General features: G+C 39.2%; 1 protein-coding gene across 1 annotated transcript; it reads left to right on the forward strand.

Moving 5' to 3' along the window:
• Window positions 1-1753: 1753 nt before the first annotated feature.
• LOC113022798 (solute carrier family 2, facilitated glucose transporter member 9-like) lies at window positions 1754-19081 on the forward strand. The gene is made up of 2 exons (XM_026168610.1): window positions 1754-1892; window positions 18722-19081. Exons 1-2 carry the CDS (start codon window positions 1827-1829, stop codon window positions 18962-18964), a joined length of 309 nt encoding a protein of 102 aa, XP_026024395.1. The 5' UTR covers window positions 1754-1826; the 3' UTR covers window positions 18965-19081.
• The last annotated feature ends 613 nt before the right edge of the window (window positions 19082-19694 follow it).

Here is a 19694-nt window from a genome sequence, read left to right on the forward strand (position 1 = left end):
CCATTTTCAACTGTGGCACTGTGTTTACATCCATAATTGAGGGGCCAAAAGAATTTAGCAAATCCATCTTCATGTGTTTTGTGTGCTTAAGAAAATATTCTAACTGCATGCTGTGTTGTTGTGTCATTTATTGATAAGACAACAGGGAAGCAACTTTTATTTCACTTCAACAAAAGTTTGGTCTGGACCTTAATACCAGGATTTATGCCTATATGCATGTATTGTTGGAATAGAAACTGTAGAGGATTCCCATTAAATAATTTCAGAACTTGTGGTGTTTGTGTTAATGATTCCAATAATCAATGCTGGAGAAAACTAAACTGCGTATTAACAATACCACATTATTGAATCACAGTCAGGATTTATTTTCTGTGATGAAGGAAACAAGATTAACTTAAGAGCTGTGATACCAACGTCCTTAGGAGATGATATGATATTACTCCAGAGTGAGCTGATGCACTTTCTTGATGTGAGCTCCACAGAGAAGTTTTCAGGACTGATCATAAAAAACTTCAATTTTACCAGAATTGAAATGGGAGGAAATTTGAGGACATCCATTTTTTTACAGTCAATGAAGCATCCCCTGATGTAGGGGAGGCTGTTCAGGTTGTTAGGCTTGACAAAAAAAGTACAGCTGTGTATCATCAGCATATAAATGGTAAGAAATGGCTTTGAAGCTCAACCAGGGTAACATTAGTAAAGAGAACAGAAATGGGCCAATGACTGAGCCTTGACTGACTCCACATAAGACAGGTGCGGATAAGGACTGAAGTATCTGTCAGATAATTGTGATGAAAACTATTTGAGAGCTGTGGCAGTGATGCCAACCTAATTCTGTAATCTGTTAGTAAGAATGACATGATCAGTGGTGTCAAAGACAGCAGATGAGTCTAGTAGGACCAAAGTGGAATAGTCACCTTTATCTTTAGTGTTGTATTTTTTAGTAATTTTAGGTTATGGTCATGTTTTAGTGGTGCTGTTTGATCAGTAACCAGATTGGAATTAATCAAAGATGTTTCCCTCAGCCAGCTGAAGGAAGTGATGAGCAACAATTTTCTCAAAGATGTTTGAAATAAATGGCTGTTTGGAAATGGGTCTGTAATTCTTTAAAGCAGTGGAGTCTGAGGAGGGAAGAAACTGGTTGTTTTAAAGTAATCTGGATCACAGCGAGATGAAAGGGATTTGTTTGTGATAGAGAGGTGCCAGGGATTTATGACAGGTAAAACCTCTTTAACCCTTTAAAGCCAAACGTATCATATTTTTAAATGACTTTTTGTGAGTTTTTGAGACTTCCACATCATCGGCGTGTCGTGGAACTCATAAATAAAACTCAGACAACAGAAATTTTTCACAGACCTTAGAAGATATAGCAAAGATAGAAAACTGAGTATGATGAATGAGTCAGTTGATAGGGTTGAACCTTGGATTGTGCTTATTATTGTTACTCAAGACAACAAGACATATTTTTTATGAGTTGGTGTAAGAATAATGGCTTTCATTAGGCGACAGTTAACAGATATGTCAAGCGTAAAAGCCAGATCCTGTGTGGGGCTGGTAACACATTGCCCTAAATGAATAATTTAGCAATGTTAAGAAATTCTGTTGCAGTACAGTTAGAGGGATTATTAATATCTAACTTAAAGTCACCTGGCACATTTTTTTTGTCAATTGTAACAAATATAGAGCAGATTGGAGAATTTTTTAAAAAAAGAATAAAATTAATCAATCAATAAATCATTAAGCATCTGTCTTTTTCTCTGTCAGGTGGCATCCCCTTTATCCTGACCGGGGAACTGTTTGAACAGTCTTATCGACCTGCTGCCTTCATGATCGCTGGCACAGTAAACTGGCTATCTAACTTTGCCGTGGGCCTCCTTTTTCCATTTATTCAAGTAAGTGGCATTATTTATGTATACTCTCAGGCTACCACAATATCTGTTTTTAATTACACGGTTATCATGACAAAAATAACACACAGTATACTTATAAAACGTATAAAATGTAATCTTTTCTGCCAAATGGGGTTAGAGAAAACTGGCAAATGAGGAAAGCTAGCTTCTGTAAAGTGTGAACGTCTCACTCATATCCACAATCATCTGTCAATCAAGTTTCTTAACTGCTTATCCAGTTCTCAGCTGTTACTGGACCGCGTACACCCTCGACAGGTCACCTCTGTGGAGCAATCGTATCCACACACTGGGGTACTGGCCACTGGATGTAAAAGATGAGTGTAGACACCATGACACCAGTCGTTGGTTAGTTTAGATCCATATCAAATATGGACTGAGTATTTTAACCACCATCTCATAGGGTAATGACTTGTTAGTCACAAGGAAGGCCCACACTAAATGCATTTTATCATTCTTTTTAGCATTAATGTGGACCAATTTTTTTATACATAGTTTACCAGTGGCTTAATTTTTTAATATCAAAGCTATGTCCATCTTTTAAATACAGGGAGTGCAGAATTATTAGGCAAGCTGTATTTTTGAGGAATAATTTTATTATTGAACAACAACCATGTTCTCAATGAACCCAAAAAACTCATTAATATCAAAGCTGAATGTTTTTGGAAGTAGTTTTTAGTTTGTTTTTAGTTTTAGCTATTTTAGGGGGATATCTGTGTGTGCAGGTGACTATTACTGTGCATAATTATTAGGCAACTTAACAAAAAACAAATATATACCCATTTCAATTATTTATTTTTACCAGTGAAACCAATATAACATCTCCACAGTCACAAATATACATTTCTGACATTCAAAAACAAAACAAAAACAAATCAGCGGCCAATATAGCCACCTTTCTTTGGAAGGACACTCAAAAGCCTGCCATCCATGGATTCTGTCAGTGTTTTGATCTGTTCACCATCAACATTGCGTGCAGCAGCAACCACAGCCTCCCAGACACTGTTCAGAGAGGTGTACTGTTTTCCCTCCTTGTAAATCTCACATTTGATGATGGACCACAGGTTCTCAATGGGGTTCAGATCAGGTGAACAAGGAGGCCATGTCATTAGTTTTTCTTCTTTTATACCCTTTCTTGCCAGCCACGCTGTGGAGTACTTGGACGCGTGTGATGGAGCATTGTCCTGCATGAAAATCATGTTTTTCTTGAAGGATGCAGACTTCTTCCTGTACCACTGCTTGAAGAAGGTGTCTTCCAGAAACTGGCAGTAGGACTGGGAGTTGAGCTTGACTCCATCCTCAACCCGAAAAGGCCCCACAAGCTCATCTTTGATGGTACCAGCCCAAACCAGTACTCCACCTCCACCTTGCTGGCGTCTGAGTCGGACTGGAGCTCTCTGCCCTTTACCAATCCAGCCACGGGCCCATCCATCTGGCCCATCAAGACTCACTCTCATTTCATCAGTCCATAAAACCTTAGAAAAACCAGTCTTGAGATATTTCTTAGCCCAGTCTTGACGTTTCAGCTTGTGTGTCTTGTTCAGTGGTGGTCGTCTTTCAGCCTTTCTTACCTTGGCCATGTCTCTGAGTATTGCACACCTTGTGCTTTTGGGCACTCCAGTGATGTTGCAGCTCTGAAATATGGCCAAACTGGTGGCAAGTGGCATCTTGGCAGCTGCACGCTTGACTTTTCTCAGTTCATGGGCAGTTATTTGGCGCCTTGGTTTTTCCACACGCTTGTTGCGACCCTGTTGACTATTTTGAATGAAACGCTTGATTGTTCGATGATCACGCTTCAGAAGCTTTGCAATTTTGAGACTGCTGCATCCCTCTGCAAGATATCTCACTATTTCTGACTTTTCTGAGCCTGTCAAGTCCTTCTTTTGACCCATTTTGCCAAAGGAAAGGAAGTTGCCTAATAATTATGCACACCTGATATAGGGTGTTGATGTCATTAGACCACACCCCTTCTCATTACAGAGATGCACATCACCTAATATGCTTAATTGGTAGTAGGCTTTCAAGCCTATACAGCTTGGAGTAAGACAACATGCATGAAGAGGATGATGTGGACAAAATACTCATTTGCCTAATAATTCTGCACTCCCTGTATGTGGATATGTGTATCGTTCCCATGATATCATCATTATTAAATATCAATGTTGTAACACTCCTTAATGTTCACACTGCATTTTAGTTATGGTATGATTTTGCAGCTTACTCACTCAGGTTTACAACATCAGGAGCATATATTGAATTTACAATAAAAAAATATATTACAAAAGAAGCCAAAGCTGTAGTGTTATTAACCAAACAATGCATGATTTTTAACCTAATGAAGAAAATGTTCTTGAAAATCATGCTTGTACGCCTGAATGTATTTAAAAATGATGATAGGAAGATGAACTCGCTTCGACTGGCGCTCCGACGCACACCACTTAACTTTTATAAGGTAGTTTTCTTCAAGGCACTTGGATTGAGCACAGAAGACTTTAAACTTAATCCTGACCTTTATGTAAAGCGCAGATATGAAAACTGTGATCCTGCTTCATTTACTACAAGCCTCGCCTGGCACAGCCCTGAGGAAAAGCAGTTAAGCCATGCAGGGCATACTCTACAGGAATTATGAATTGGGGTTTTATTTCCCTGGTTAGTGTGATAATATTGTGAGCTTTAACTCCGTACCAGCAAAATATTGGCAGTAAAAGTTACTGTTAAGGGGCACTTAACCCACTTTACAGATTAGATATTTTCATGAGAATCACTACTTTTGAAAACTGTTTTATAATGTCCCGTCTAGCTTGTAAGCTATTTTCCAAAATTAAGAACTTACCATCAGTGATATCAAAGAGGTTTTAGTTTAGAATTGAATTTTTAAACAAAAATCCTGCAAACTAGAGGTGGTAGTACTGAAAGTTTTTGTACAGATCTGACACTAAGTAAATACAAGGCTGATATTGCCAATACCAATACTGATCATTTTAAGGCAGTGTATGTGAGGAAGAGTAGCGTATCATGGTTTATGAGATGAATCATTATTAATTTGTTAATTCTGAATACATTTTATTAAGCACTAAATCACTGTGATTTTTAATTTTTGGAATAATTACCAGCAAAACAGTCAAAGGAGCTTGCAAAGAAAAGCGTCTGGACTTCTTTAAGTTGCTTGAAGACGTTTCACCTCTCATCCGAGAAGCTTCTTCAGTTCTAAGGTCAAATGGTGGAGAGTGTGGACATAGATGTCTATGTGGACATCTATGTCCACTGTGAGCGACCATCTTTGAACAGAGGCGGGGGTTTACGACACCAACTCTCTGCCATCTATAATCCAGTTTTGAGATCCCTTCCCAGACGCCTTAACGCCCACTCACATCCTGGGCCATCTGACCTCAGGAATTCGCATGATAAGGTGGGGCCAGGTTTCACAATGAACACACCCGAAACTCTGGCTGATTGTGACCCACACCCAGTTTCACACCTTGGCTCAGGTGATTAGAGGATCATCAGGGGGTCCTTTTGTCCCTCTGTGGGGGGTTACTCCCACTAGGTTTATATCTGGGACTCTCCACCATTTGACCTTAGAACTGAAGAAGCTTCTCGGATGAGAGGTGAAACGTCTTCAAGCAACTTAAAGAAGTCCAGACGCTTTTCTTTGCAAGCTCCTTTGACTACGATGACCTGGATGACTGAGAACCTTCACAGACATACCAGCAAAACACACCTTTTATAGCCTTTCGTGTATTTTGAAACTGGGTCTTTCTGCTTCTGTTGTTTTAAATGTGCTACAGACTTTAAATAAATCAAAAATTAACACGATTCATTAGGGAACAAAGTGAACTTGGAGGGTAGAAACAAGTTATCGATCCTGTCATGCTATTATCAATCCAATACCAATACCGGCAGTTGGTATCAATACTATCGATACTTGGATTGATCTATAGTTTAAAAGAAAAGGGCATTTTCATTTCTGGAGTTGGGGATCTTTAATTAAAGATTCAGTTGTATTTTGGAACATGTTGGTATATGTTTGCAGTGTATTTGGAGCTTAACAGCAGTAAAGATTAAAAGTTTGTACAGCCTTCATGAGCTGTGCAGTAATGCTAAAATTTAATCTTACGTGTTTCAGAGATGTTGTGATGTCTGATGTTGTTCATCCATTTAGTCAAAATGTCTTCGAATGTCCAGCAACACTGCGCCTTAACGCATCCTGCATTGATATGTATCCTGCTGTACCGCTGATGCGCCGGTTTCACTGTTTGGACATTTCTTAACAAGGTGTAACAGTGTGAGACGTGACAGCAATGCTGAATGCATAGACACAGAAACAGATTTACATTCAACGCTGCATAAGAGCTCGTGTAGTTTGGTGCCAACAGAAAAGGATTTTTATTTGAACAAGGTGGCGGTTCAGGTGTATTTTCTCCTAACCAGCACACAGCCGATACTCGTTACTTTAGCCTTTTAAAAAGAGCTGCTACAAATAGACAAGGATAGACAGAGCACCCAAAAGTACTGTGCAGAGGTTAATATAGAGAGCAGGCTGAGAGTTTTGCTTTAAATGCACATGATTTCTCAAAAAACTGCAAAAAAAAGATCCTTGAATGTTGTTTGTTAGAAATGAAATTTGGGGTGACATAATAAAAAATATACAGGAGTTGAGGACAGAAGAGCCTATCAGTGTGTAAAACTGGAATGTTTTCTCAAAAGACACCAGGTCCTCTTTCATCTCCTGAAACCCAACCGGTTGCTCCAGGCAACTGTTCGTCGCTGCCTCCTCTCATCGTAACTCTTTTTGTTGCATCCCTGTGTTTTTGTTTGTTTGTTTTTCTATTTTTTTTTTTCATTGTTTTACTGCAGCATGTTTTACTGCAACTGTTTGGAGAAAAAAAATTGGTCTTTTTGTGCCACAATTTAGGTTGCATTAAAAATTAATAATTTGAGCTACCACAACAACCACATCTTTTCACTCAGACGCACAGAAAAATTAAACTGCATGTTTTTAGTGATGGATGACATTTCTACCACCCAAGTCGATGTGTGAGCTTTTTATTTGTATTTTTTGCTTTTTTAAGATCGAGGCTGATGTGGTCGGATCCTTTAATGTTAATGGTGTTTACAGCTATAACAGACATAGACACTGGGCTGCAAAATGTGGACATCTGACTTCCTCTGGAGTTTTAACTATTGTGCCTATGCAGTGCTGGTGGTATTTCTTTCAGCAGCTCTCATACTCTGAGCCATTTTATGTGTATGTGTGTGTCTCTTACAAACATTTGGTTGCCTTTGTCTTTAGCCATCAGCCAGCTCACTATACTGCAGATCCTATGGGACTAAAATTGACCTTTAGGTATTGTAAATGTGTTGGGCCTTTGGATTTGCCCTCATTTCCTGAGAACCAACTGCCTTATCTGAAGCAATTTCTAGTTTATCCGTTGCAGCCTTATAGTCTTATCACTTAGTGGATTTCAGCTCATTGAAATTAGTTCTTTAACTTTTTATAAAGATAAAACCAGCCTGTATTACTTTAAAGTCAACCTGACATCCTGATAGACAATCCAGAGAGATTAGATACTTCAGGAAATCTGCTCCCAGTGTGAGAAGTCAAATGTCTTGAATTGACTTCCCTTTTAACAAGGCCTGTGATGTAGCATATGCCTGGGTTGGATAGAATCTGTGGCCCATGGGGATAGTTACTCTTGTGCAGCTACATTCATAGCAGTTATCTCCTGTAAAGCAGCGAGTGAGTCACTGACAAGAAATAAGGCTAGACTTGGTAATATGAGGCCATGATCACAAAGAGGAAAGCAAGCACGCTGGACAGAGAAATCAATTTATATTCCTCATGAGAAGAAAATGGAGATCAGCGAAGCACCATCAGATCTATTAATGTCCAAAGATTGAATAAACTCATCATTATGAACATTAAAAGAGTCTTAGCTTGCAAACACAACCCAGACAGCCCTGGGACAAGCTGGTGGACTCAGATGGTTAGCACTTTTCTGATTCTGGACGGATGTCTTCAACAACTGCACATTCTTGCAGTGTACGCTTTCTCAAAGACAAGATCAGCACTGGGCATTCAGAGAATCACTGAAGCAGTGCAGCAGAAAGCAGGGATATGGGAACGGGATCGTTTTTGATTGCTCTCCAAGAAGAACAACGCACCAGAACAAAAGAAAAACTGATATGAAATAATTTGGCTGTTATTACAGCTATTTCAAATATGTTACACTTCAAACAGCAGACGTCAAGGATGGGCACTTTGAATGGTTTCCATCATGGTGGGGGAAGACTGGCAGCATTTTGATGCGTCTGTTTAGAGGGCTAACCATTCTGAACGAGGGTGTTAAATTCCTCCATGCGACTGGACTACATGTATAACCTCCTGTGCAGCTTGAGTGGCTGCAGTTTTCCCCAACAGGAGCTGGACCAGTGCCAACACAATTATAAACTGTACTGCCACTCTGGGTGTAGTAGGGGGAAATCAGGCTGATAACACAGACAATTCACTGCAGGTGTTCCAGCGGCAGTTTTCTGCCACACAGAATGGCGCTGAGCTTTTGTTTGTGAGATAACAGAATGCCCTGCACATGTAGTATCCCCCCCCCCCCCCCCCCCCCCCCAAAAAAAAAAGCCCGAGGATTTTAGAGGCCTTTTTACTGGATAGGAGGTTTATGGCTCCTGGAGTTCAAGACATATGGAGCTCCGTACTATTGTACACACTGTGTGCATGCTTATTTTTCCCATTATTGGGAAAATGAAATTTATAGAATAAGCTATGAAGCAATAGAGTCACTGGGAATATTTTTTTACTCACATATGTGCAGTGATGAACATGAAACAAAACAAACAGAAAAATCAAAAACCTGTTTTTAAGCTTAAAATATGAATCTGGATTAAACACTTTCACTGTGGAACCATAACATGCTCATTTTTTCATTTTCTTTTTTAATATTTATAATTTTTTACTAATTTAATACTTTTTATTACTACTTTTTTATTATTCTCTTTTTTCCTGCTGCATTTTAACTGCATTTTTAAATACCTGTACAGGGGACGGCCCAAGGTTATTAATTCTTTATTTCTAGACCTTTAGTACTCTTCCAGTTACAAAAAAAACCCCCATTATTATCTTGGAGGGTGTTCTGTCCCATATCAGACTTTCTTTTAACAACGCCGGCACATATATGTTCATTAAATGCTGTTGCACGAGGTGTTTTTAGCGAGCTGCTGCTGTGACAAAAGCAAAACTCTCATCTGGGACACAGAGGTGGGAGTCCCCCTACAGGAACGTTATCTGAAGACACAGACTTTGATTTTCAGTTGCGTTCTGTAAAGGCAGTGGTGACACAGTTACTTACAGTGAAGCTCACATGTAATTTTAACACTATAACACTGAATTCAGAGGTGCAGAAGGAAAGCTGGGAAAGGCTGGAACTGTAAAGAAGAACAAAAGAGTTTATAGTTTCAGCGAGTAAAGTTGTTGGGACTGTTGACCCCTCCTGTCTGAAAAAGCATGTTAAAATCTGATGCTCTGGCGCAGCTGGCTTGCAGACACTGGAGGAAACCCTGGAGTTTTACTGGGGAAATCACAGCCTGTGTGTGTATTATAAATGAACCATCGCTGTTTCTTTCTTCTCATCCCTCTGTCTTTGATATTTTGTAGCAGCCATTAATATCTTGACAGGCAACCTTAATGAGTACATTCTGTATAATAACTGTCCAACTTGGCTGGCTGCGGTGTCCTTTGAAGGTACATTAAAGGTCATTCATTGATTTATTTTCTCTTGATACTGCATGAAAACAATTCTTTTATATTCTTTCATTTTGTTTTGTTTTAAGGTGGACCAACTTCTTTGTAAAGACAAGCAGTATTCCTTTAAGACGGTGGGTGGGGGATCTAGCGTTTTAGAGTGAAAAAAGGGACTTTTACTGAAGTGTGAGGGTTTTTTTAAATCAAACATTGCAAAAATGGGAATCCTGATGAAAAGGCGATGAATGCGGGTTATCTACCTTTAAAAATGAACCACTCGGTGAATCATTGCTATATGCGCTGAATCTGACAATTTGTGGCTGCCTCAACCTATCGTATACATCTGCTTATGATCTGAATGCAGGCTAGCATAAAAGATACTGAACTGAAAAGAGGATAAATCCGTCTGACATAGTTCTATCGAAGCAATGTGGTTCCTCATTCCACAGACTGAATACTTGTTTGCCAGCCTCATGCGTCACACAGTATATGTCTCCTCCTGTTTTCCCTCTGCTGTTAGTGCTCATCTTCCAAGGATTTTATAACTAAAGGATTAAAATTAAGCTCATTTGCTATTCCTTCGGCCTCTTTCACATTTTAAACAATTATAACTATATCAGTCTCTTTGTGTCCTTCACTGCTGCTATTTTTCATTTCAATCTCATGTTAGCGCACAAAAAATGAAGTCGTTTAGTGGTTAAAACATTCTTCTCATTTCAGCCAGTGAAGCTTTCGAGTCATCCACAGTTCATTGCTTTAATTTTGTCCAAGTGTCTCAGTATTAATTGTGTCTCAGTACTCTGTACTGCACCAGTGAAGACAAGTTTGTTTACAGCATTGCAAGCAAAGGTGTTCTTCAGTTTGACATTTCCATTTCTGGTTAGAATTCATAACACAGATCTCCAACAACCTGCTGTTTTCCTAGTGCACGATCCCTTTAAAAATTTATATCGAGCTGTTTTATTCTTTGAGTACTTAAGTAGTTTTTGCTGTATCACTCCCAATGATCTGTTAAGTGAGTTGTATCTGGTAATTCCTACTGACAGAATATGATTTTAATTAAAGCATCTATTGCTGATCTCTCTGGATCTGTCTGTACAGCTTGCGTCAGTCTTCTATTTTTCAAACTTTACACAACATACAGCAGTCTGTTGTTCATGACAGATGATTTTTTTCCTATATCAGCATTTACCTATTTCAAGGTACAATGTCTATAATAAAAACAGCATTTTTCACAAATGGAGTGCACTCCATGATTCAATAGCATGTAAAATCATCTTCGGCAGGAAAACTAGAAGTATTCATTTCTTGAAAACGGTTGGTCATCTTTAGAATACTTTGGTATACACAGGATTTCATGTCTGACTCGATGATTGCAAGGTGCCCTGCTCCTGTGGCTGTAAAACAAGCCCAAATCATCACCTCTCTACCAGTGTACTTAAACATGGTGCTGTTCATTATGGCCCAACATCTCCCCTCTGGTCTCATCTCTCTGAAGGACATTGTTCCATTTGTTCAGATGCACCTTTCCAAAGCTAAGCCCTGCTGCCATGTTCTTTTTAGAGAGAGACTTTCTCTTTGCAACCCTTCCAAACAAGCCATCCTTGTTGAACCTCTGTCTAATTATTCTCTGATAAACTTTAACATTTAACATGCTCAATGAGGTCTGTAGAGTCTGAGATGCAGCTCTTGGGTTTTTTTGCTTGTTTGTTTCTCTGAGCACTCTAAGCTTGGGGTGACTTTTCTGTCCATACACGGGAAACTCATTGCTCTGTTTTAAAATAAACCTGTATGCTCCGGGCAAGCAAACTACACAAACCTTTGTGTTTATATAGGTGCAATAGGTGCAATAAATGCTGGCTGCTCCTTATGCTCTTTATTCCTATTGAAGCATTAACGGCATACTTAGTTTTTTATAGGACTGCATAGAGTCCTGTGAAAGCTTTCTTTGTCACATAACCTAACATATACCACATTAGATTGGGTGCTTGGCATTCCTGACACTCACAGCAGTGATTATCGCACTTAAGAAGACTTCTTTATTGGCAACCTGTTTGCTTTATAGATTCAGTGAGTTTTTGTATCTATTCAGCAAGTTGTCTCTGGTGACAAATCTACTGAGCTTTGGGCAAACATTCACCAGTGCTGCTTCACAACTGCGAGGCTTGCTCTGCAGCTGCAGACACACCTCATTCTCTCCACCTGAGTTAAAAACCAACAGAGCTCTTAAATGGGCTTAGAAGTGTGACGTGTTGCTCTTTTGGTTTCTTACTCAGATGGAGGTTTTGCGTTGCGTTTGTCTTGAAGTTATTAAGTTATCTTAATCAAAAAGAGAGAGGCAAAATCATCTTCTCAGGCATTTCGAAACAGCTTTCAGTGTGGCTGCCACTTTTAGATTGCACTCTGGCAACTTGAATTGTGTGCTTTCTAATTAGAGCATTATTAAAATTGTTAAACTATTACTGTGGACAGTGATAGCAATTTCTAGCTACTCCACAGTAGGAAAACTTTGTTGCTAAAGACACCATACCATCATTATCTGGCTCGTTAGGAAAACGGCATTATCTATATAACACATCGTTACAGAGATATTTTTAAAAATGACATTTCAACTGAAAGTGTGACCTTTATATTTCTTACATGGCATATTTGAGTTTTTAACTTTGCTTTTCTTACATTACCTAATATAAAGTGTTAGTGTCTGATTATATCTGCCCTGTGTGCAGAGGACATGGTTCTGCCTTTTTTTTTAGACAGAACTTTGCCCTTGGTTATAATGACCCACTTGTCCCTCATTAGATCCTAATGGCATTTGACATTTCAATCTTTGTGAGATAAAAAAATAAAATCTAAATATGTACGCTGATGTTCCTGCACCCTTAAACAAACTTGTTCATTGTATTCTTGCTTGTCTTCGCTGATTTCTAATGAATTAGTTAAATAGATTCATCTGTGAATGAATACATTGTACCGTAAAGCCAGAGTTTTCAGTTAATAAATCATTCATAATTACATAAATTATTTTATTTCCAGTTAACCTGGAGGATTTTTTTTAATAGAAAGGGCTATTTTCTATCTGATGCGGCTGATTTAAAAAAGTGAATTAATGCAGAAAAACATTGAATTTAATACTTTAAAGCTCTGAGCAGCAGGGTAGTTAATACGGATGCTTCTACACAGGTGCATGACTCTGCAAAGTAAATACATTTTGAATAATTGTGTTTGAGTGCCTGGACTACAAATACGATTAACTATTCAGTGCATGTGAATTTATAGCTAAAGCTGGGTGTGATGATGTTTTAATTACACAGAGTTACATAAAGAAGCCTGTGACGTGTCATTTCATGATTCCTTTGCCCGTCTTATCTTAAACATTCCTTCTGGGATTTCACGTGCATCTTTGTTCTTGTGTTTTTTCTCAAGCACTCCTTTGCTCCTTGAAATATCGGGCATCCAATGATCATCATAAGAGTGCAGGAACTCAGGAATGAATCTGACCTCCAGTTGATCCAGTTGGGTGCGTGATATTTAGCCTCTAGCACTCATCAGGAGTTTTGTGAACAGGAATCAGTTGTACAGTGTATTCACAGACTGATGAAGATGAGCACAGATGATATTATCAGTGGATTTTTCAGGGATAAGATTTTGATAAGTTCTGAAAACAGGAGCAGGGCTTTGAAAATTAATGAATACACTGGAAATGCAAATGAATTCGGTTTACGGTACACGGGTGTGTGTGACTTCACAGGGGGATTTCTCTTTTTCTTTTGTCTCTTTGATTTTTATTCATCCATAAATGTAGATCTTGGTTACAGTTTCTACATTCTAGCAGCCCTATGTGACGTATGCGACAGAAAATGCTACAGCACCATGAATTATATTCTATGGTTTTGACATGGACGAGATAAATGATAAGTGGCTTGACAAAACGACTTGTCAATCAGAAGTGGTTTTAGCCTAGAGAGCAGATGTTGAGCATATGTGTTTGCCATGAAAACAGTGACTCAGAACCTGATTGTAATTACAACTAAACAGAGTTTCACCTTTTTAGCAGAAACAATATGTTCTTCCCTCCGCCTCTGCAACTTTCCCACAAAGCGAGGTTCTCTGACCGTAGCTTTAAGGGCACATTCATTGTGAGAAAGAAAAAGTTCGACAAAAGTCATCGTAGAAGTTTGAGATCAGAGTGAAAGTTTGCTTGAGGCACGGTGGACATTTTAGTGACGCCGTTTTGACCTTCCGTCAAATGTTTTCTGCCTGTTCGCTCAGTAGGCCCCCCAGATAAATCTAATTTTGTCCTTTCAGTCAGCTGTACCGGAGTGTCATGTGTTGGAGGCAAAGAGTGAACGAAGAACTAAAATAGCTGAAAAGGGCGTAACAAACACTTAGATGGTGTTTTCTTAGAGGTGGAAGTTGTTCTTGTATGATCTGTCTTTTCCTTTTCATTTAGTCTTGCTGAATTTAAGAAAAAAAAAAATTAAAGCCCAAACATCTCAAAACTCCATTGGGCGATGCGTTCCTGCACTTCCACTCTCACACCGACTGTGTGATGCATGAGCTCCCACAGGAATAACAGATGTGTTCTCAAAGTGTAATTAATTTTGGAGATGTTAAAATGTTTGCAAAGTCACTATTTCATAGCTATACAGTCAGGCCCATAAGCACTAGGAAAATGACACAATGTTTGTGGTTTTACCTCGGTACACCACCACAGAAGAGTTTAAATCTAACGATCAAGATCTGGCTATGGCGCTAGGAGAGAAGCGGTTACCAGAGTGTTACGCCAAAGTATAACTCTGGAAAACTCGTCAGAGCTCCATTCTCCAGATACTTCTCTCTGAAACACAAAGTTTGGTGGGGGAACTCATCTGTAAAGATATTTCAGTCTCGAATGAAGTGTGACTAAAAAACAAAAATGCCATCCACATCTTCACATTGGCAGTGTGACAAAAAACTACATTTGTTTTCCTTTGTGTCATGTTACCGATCACAATATAACTAGGTAAGCAACACCCACTGCTAAGAATAGGAAGCTTGCATTGTGGAAGTCATTTACAGAAATGTGCTGAACCCTGCCGGTTTCAGCATGTCAGGTACCCTGTATATGTAATGAAACACCTATACTCTCCTGTGCTAGAGCTACACCAGACTATGAATCCTTAAATGAAGAGTTGTCAGTAGATGTACAGGAGCCTGAACACCTCACCATTGTGTCTGCACTGTCACTTCATTCTTGTAAAAAATAAGGATTGGAGAAATAAAGGATGATATATTGCACTTCTACCTGTCATGTACCACTGACCAGTAGGAAGACAGGACAAAGAGGTATGATGTCATGATAAACAGGTGGTTTTTTTGGTTTTTTTTGGTATTTTGATGGCTGAACAATGAGATTGCTGGTAATTTATGTCAGGAAATGGAAGGTCAAGTAGATATAGAGCTGAATAGGTAATTAAACAGATAATAAAGGTATACAATAAGAGTGTGTCACAGGAGAAAGTCCTAGAGAAGAGCAAGAGATAAGGCTGACCTGGCAGGGAAGATTTGGACACGTGTGAGAAACAGAAAGCAACAGAAGGTTATTTTTAGCCAGCCAATTCCACAAATATTGCAGAGTTGCTTGTTGCTTTTGTTGGTTGGGTTTTGCTAGCCCCACGAACTCCCAGGCACATGCCTGGCATCCAGATCCCAGCAGTGACTGACTGGTTTCTGACATGCACCTGAAACCAGCTCTGACCCCTTTCCAGACAACACACCGTTTAACTGTCACAACCCATCTTTCCATGGCAGGCCACTGCTGAGGTGTCAGTTAGTGCTCTGCAGAGCTAGGTTTTCAAATGGGGTTATAAAATATAGCAGTTAAAATCTTGTAATATGAAATATTATCAATTATTAGCACTTTTTAATTCCGTACATGGATATCTAAAAGGACAGCAGCACCTGAACACAGATATGCAAAATGCTCCCAGGCCTATGGTGCAGGAAAGGAACACATTAAGTAGCAATTATACCAATTAACACTCCCGAAAACTCCACCAAGGCTATTTCCTGATCAATGAAAACTATACAGTAGTGCAGTTAAGATAAGTGAGATATCTTAACTCGATGTGTACCGCCATCTTGGATTTGTCTATATTCAAGACAAATTGGAGGTTCATCGCAGAGCTAACACCGACAACCACACACTATCATCATTTTGAATCATCAGTTCTCCAAATCAATTCACCTTTAGCTAATTTGGAAAACCATACAGGCACAGGAATAATACGCAAACTCCACACGAAAAGGCTCCAGCCATCCTGTATGTGTTCATTTGAGATACTGTTGACAGCCTCATTTGAAGTTTTAACAGAGATTTTTTGTTTAACTGGCTCTTTTCTTTCTTTCTTTTTTTAATATAAATTTAACAGATCTAATGCGTGCTTTCACCTCATAAAGCCTGAACCATGAAATAATTGCCAGAAAAGTCTAACTGGAGGATTTATGGAACCTTCTGAAAAATTAAGAGGAAAGAAATTAAATATCAATTTGCATATTAGTTTTAATTTGTATCCTTTTTGCTACAACGAGCATTTATGTGTATTTATTGCTCACAGTAGCACCACGTGTCTAATTGTGTACATCAGGTTTTTCTGAAAAAACAAATAAACATGATGTAAAGGTCTCACAAACTCATGCACCAAGCAGGATGCACTACAGGGTTACAGGACCTTCTTTCTGCTGCAATTGGAGTCTAAAGCATTCCCTAAGAATTGCAAGAGCAAGAGCTTCTCTGTCATGGAAACTGATGCCATGAAGCTCCCAGCGCACACTTTGTGTGCTGATGCTAATAACGGTGGAGGTTTGGAACTCTGCAGTTATTGACTCAGGCAAGCTTTTCACAAACTATGCACGCTGCTCTATAACTCTAGTCAGCCAGTACAAACAAACAGTATAACGTCAATTTCTGCCACAGTGAATTTTATGAAAAGAAGAAACTTTCACTTGCCATTTTTTTAACCCTTACCAAAGCTGGTGAAGTCATCATATGGAGAAATGCTAAGATAGCAGGAGCTCTAGTTCCAATGCGATGCTTCACACCAATATAAATGTATATATAAGTATAAAATGGGGCAATAACAACAAGCTCTATTTGTGCATGAGATCTGTAAAACCTAATGACCCATCACATTCAATCACATCCATTCATACGCTATGAGTTTTGAATGACTTTGTGTTTGTCTTATTAATGCAGCTGTGATCCATAAACATGATGCTTAATGGGTATTGTTGTTTTTTTGTCTTGTATGCTCATATTGTAACAACAATGATATAGCCAAGGATTAGCCACAACACTCAACTGTAGAGTCGGGCATCAGGACTTTGGCAGCAGATCCATTGGGTCCTATGGGTTGTCACAGAAGCTTGATCATATTGGAATCTGGAGAGTCTGAAGACAACGTCAAAAGATCCACATCAATGCCAGGACTCCTGGTTTCCCAACAGAACACTGCATTGTAACAAGATGATCAATGTTATTCTCTCCCAGGGGTTTTAATGTTGTGGCTGATCAGTGTAATCCATAAATCAGTCCAGTGTGGACATTTCAAATCTTGTATACATTTCCATCTCCTCGTTGTGCCTCCCACAGGCAACACAATCTATGAAAGCCCACAGCCATGCAAATATCCCCCTTTTAACACCGGCAAACCCCTACCCCCAGCAATGACTCATTGTTGCACCAGAAACCAGTGACTGACAGTATATGTCCAAGCATGGACACTCATTTGACCAGATTAGATTTACAGTACGTCTGCAGTGCATTTTAGAGCATTCACCTCGCCTTTTCTGTTTGCACATTATTCAGCCAACATTCATTTAAGCATGAAAAAAGTGTGTCTGTTTGTGTGTGTGTGTGTACAGCAATTGGGTCTTTGTGTTCATGCCTTACTGTCTGCGTGTGCACCACACTGAACCCAGCTGAGCCACCACAGCAGATCAAAGGCTTATCCCAGTGTCAAAATCAGGACTGTCTCATCCTTGTCAATCCACGGGCTTGCAAAAATTCGATTAATGACAAATGGAGTGAACGCATAAATATCCTGTTTGTAAGATGACTCATCTACCCTGACAACTGAGAGAGAAAGGCAGTTCTTTCTGAAGAACTTGCTAACTTTGCAGATGAGTGTTACGTCACAGAGGCAGCATGGAAACTGGGTCAGGCCCTTTGCACGATGCTCTGAGGTTTTGTTTTTTTTTATGGCGCTATTATGAAATACTCTCAACAGAGGAAAACAGTGTCAGAGACTAACAGCAGTGGTGATATAACCAACTGAAATCAAAGTGGTAAGTAGTTCTTTACTGAGGTCGTGGTTGTTTGGACACTGCATTTCTAATACCTGGTACATAGTTCTGCATTTGCAGTCTGCCTCCTCATAAGCGAGGGATTATAGTTGGTAACATACTGGTCAGGGTCAGCCAAGTTTCTCTGCCCTACACCCAACCTTTCTCTCTCAGACTCTTTCTCTGTCTTTCTCTCTTACTCACATACGCACACGCACAAAACCCTCTCTCCACATCTAAATCTCCCTCTGGGTAATCAGTCAGTGTGTATTTTTAAATCTGTCACTAATCTCTATTATTGGCATAACCCACAGGACAAGGTTACCTTTCATACTTTTGGTACTTGAACACACGACTACATGCAAGTATATACAAGAAGAGTAATGTTCAGTTTATATGCTTGTAGGATTCTTTTGAGCGGAAAATCATGGGAATGTTATGCTGTCCTCATCAATGACACACATTTGACAAAACAGATGACAAAACAGATGCCACAGATGATGTCTCTGCAGAGATGGACTGAAAAATGTCACGATCCAGCTGTGTGGAGGTGGACACGCCAGTAATCATTTAATTGTTTAAAATTCTGCTGTAAAATTTTTGTTTTTTAATAAACTTTACTAGATGTCATCTGATTGAAGAATGATGAACTGAGGGTAAGGATGTTGAAAACAGCACAGTGTATGCACAAATCTGATATGTCTCATGTTTCTTGTCTGTATGTTTTCTGTTTGCACAGGAGACGCTGCAGTCCTTTTCCTTCCTTGTGTTTGTGGCAGTCTGCATTCTGGGATCCATATACCTCTATGTCGTCCTCCCGGAAACCAAAAATAAAACCTTTATGGACATCAGCCAGAGCTTTGCCAAGATTAATAAAATGCCCATCCCCTCGCCTGGTCAGGAAATGGAGCTGGTTCTGTCTATTAACTCTGACACGAATGGAAAAGCCCAAGATGCCACTAAGATGCAAACGTCCTTGTAAATGAAGGAATGAAGCACAGTCATAATCGAGAAGCCATGTTAAATGTGTGAAAATATGTCTTGTTTTTACATATTTACTGAGCATAAAAAATGAAGTAAAGTCAATGCTTTTTTTCAATGTTTTTTTCATATGACTGCAATTTTTTTTAGATAAAGCAATGAAGCAAGTATTTGTCTGTGTCTCTCAATAAGATGAAACAAATCGTTCCTATTCTGTTCTGAGGCTCTTCAGCAGTCACAAAAATGACTGTGGTTTGGGGCTTACATTAGATGTTGATTCCACTGATTGCTTTTACAGTTCTGTCTAATATTAGAGTGCATACAGAGTTTTTTTTTCGGTCTGTTAGTCACTGTTTTTTTCACTTTAAGTCTCTACCAATGTCTCTGAAAAAATGTATTTTGCTTTGCCAAAACGTCCACAAAAAACTTAATGGGCTAGGTGTTTCTTGGCTTTTTGATACTGATCTGGTTGTGCACAGTGTTGTCTTCATGTTGACATTGGACCAAAACAGTACAGCTGGGGGCGAGAAAACCAAAACATGCTTTATGGGTTTATCACTGCAAGAAACACATCTCAGATGATTGTGTCCTGACACTAAACAGAGGTGTGCCAGAACCACCAGAAATATGATCATTCTTCTTTAGTAACACCAGTTATAGCAACATCCCATCTCTCTTCATCTCAGTCTTCCCTAAGAGCCTAATAAATGAGAGGTGGGACAGACGTGCAT

The sequence above is a fragment of the Astatotilapia calliptera genome, chromosome 5, assembly GCF_900246225.1.
Source record: "Astatotilapia calliptera chromosome 5, fAstCal1.2, whole genome shotgun sequence".
Lineage (NCBI taxonomy): Eukaryota > Metazoa > Chordata > Actinopteri > Cichliformes > Cichlidae > Astatotilapia > Astatotilapia calliptera.

Excerpts from the sequence above, each read along its gene's own strand:
- LOC113022798 (XM_026168610.1), top strand. The coding sequence starts at position 1,827 with ATGATCGCTGGCACAGTAAACTGGCTATCTAACTTTGCCGTGGGCCTC. Across the intron at positions 1,893-18,721 it reads TCCTTTTTCCATTTATTCAA|GAGACGCTGCAGTCCTTTTC; the intron begins GTAAGTGGCATT and ends CTGTTTGCACAG.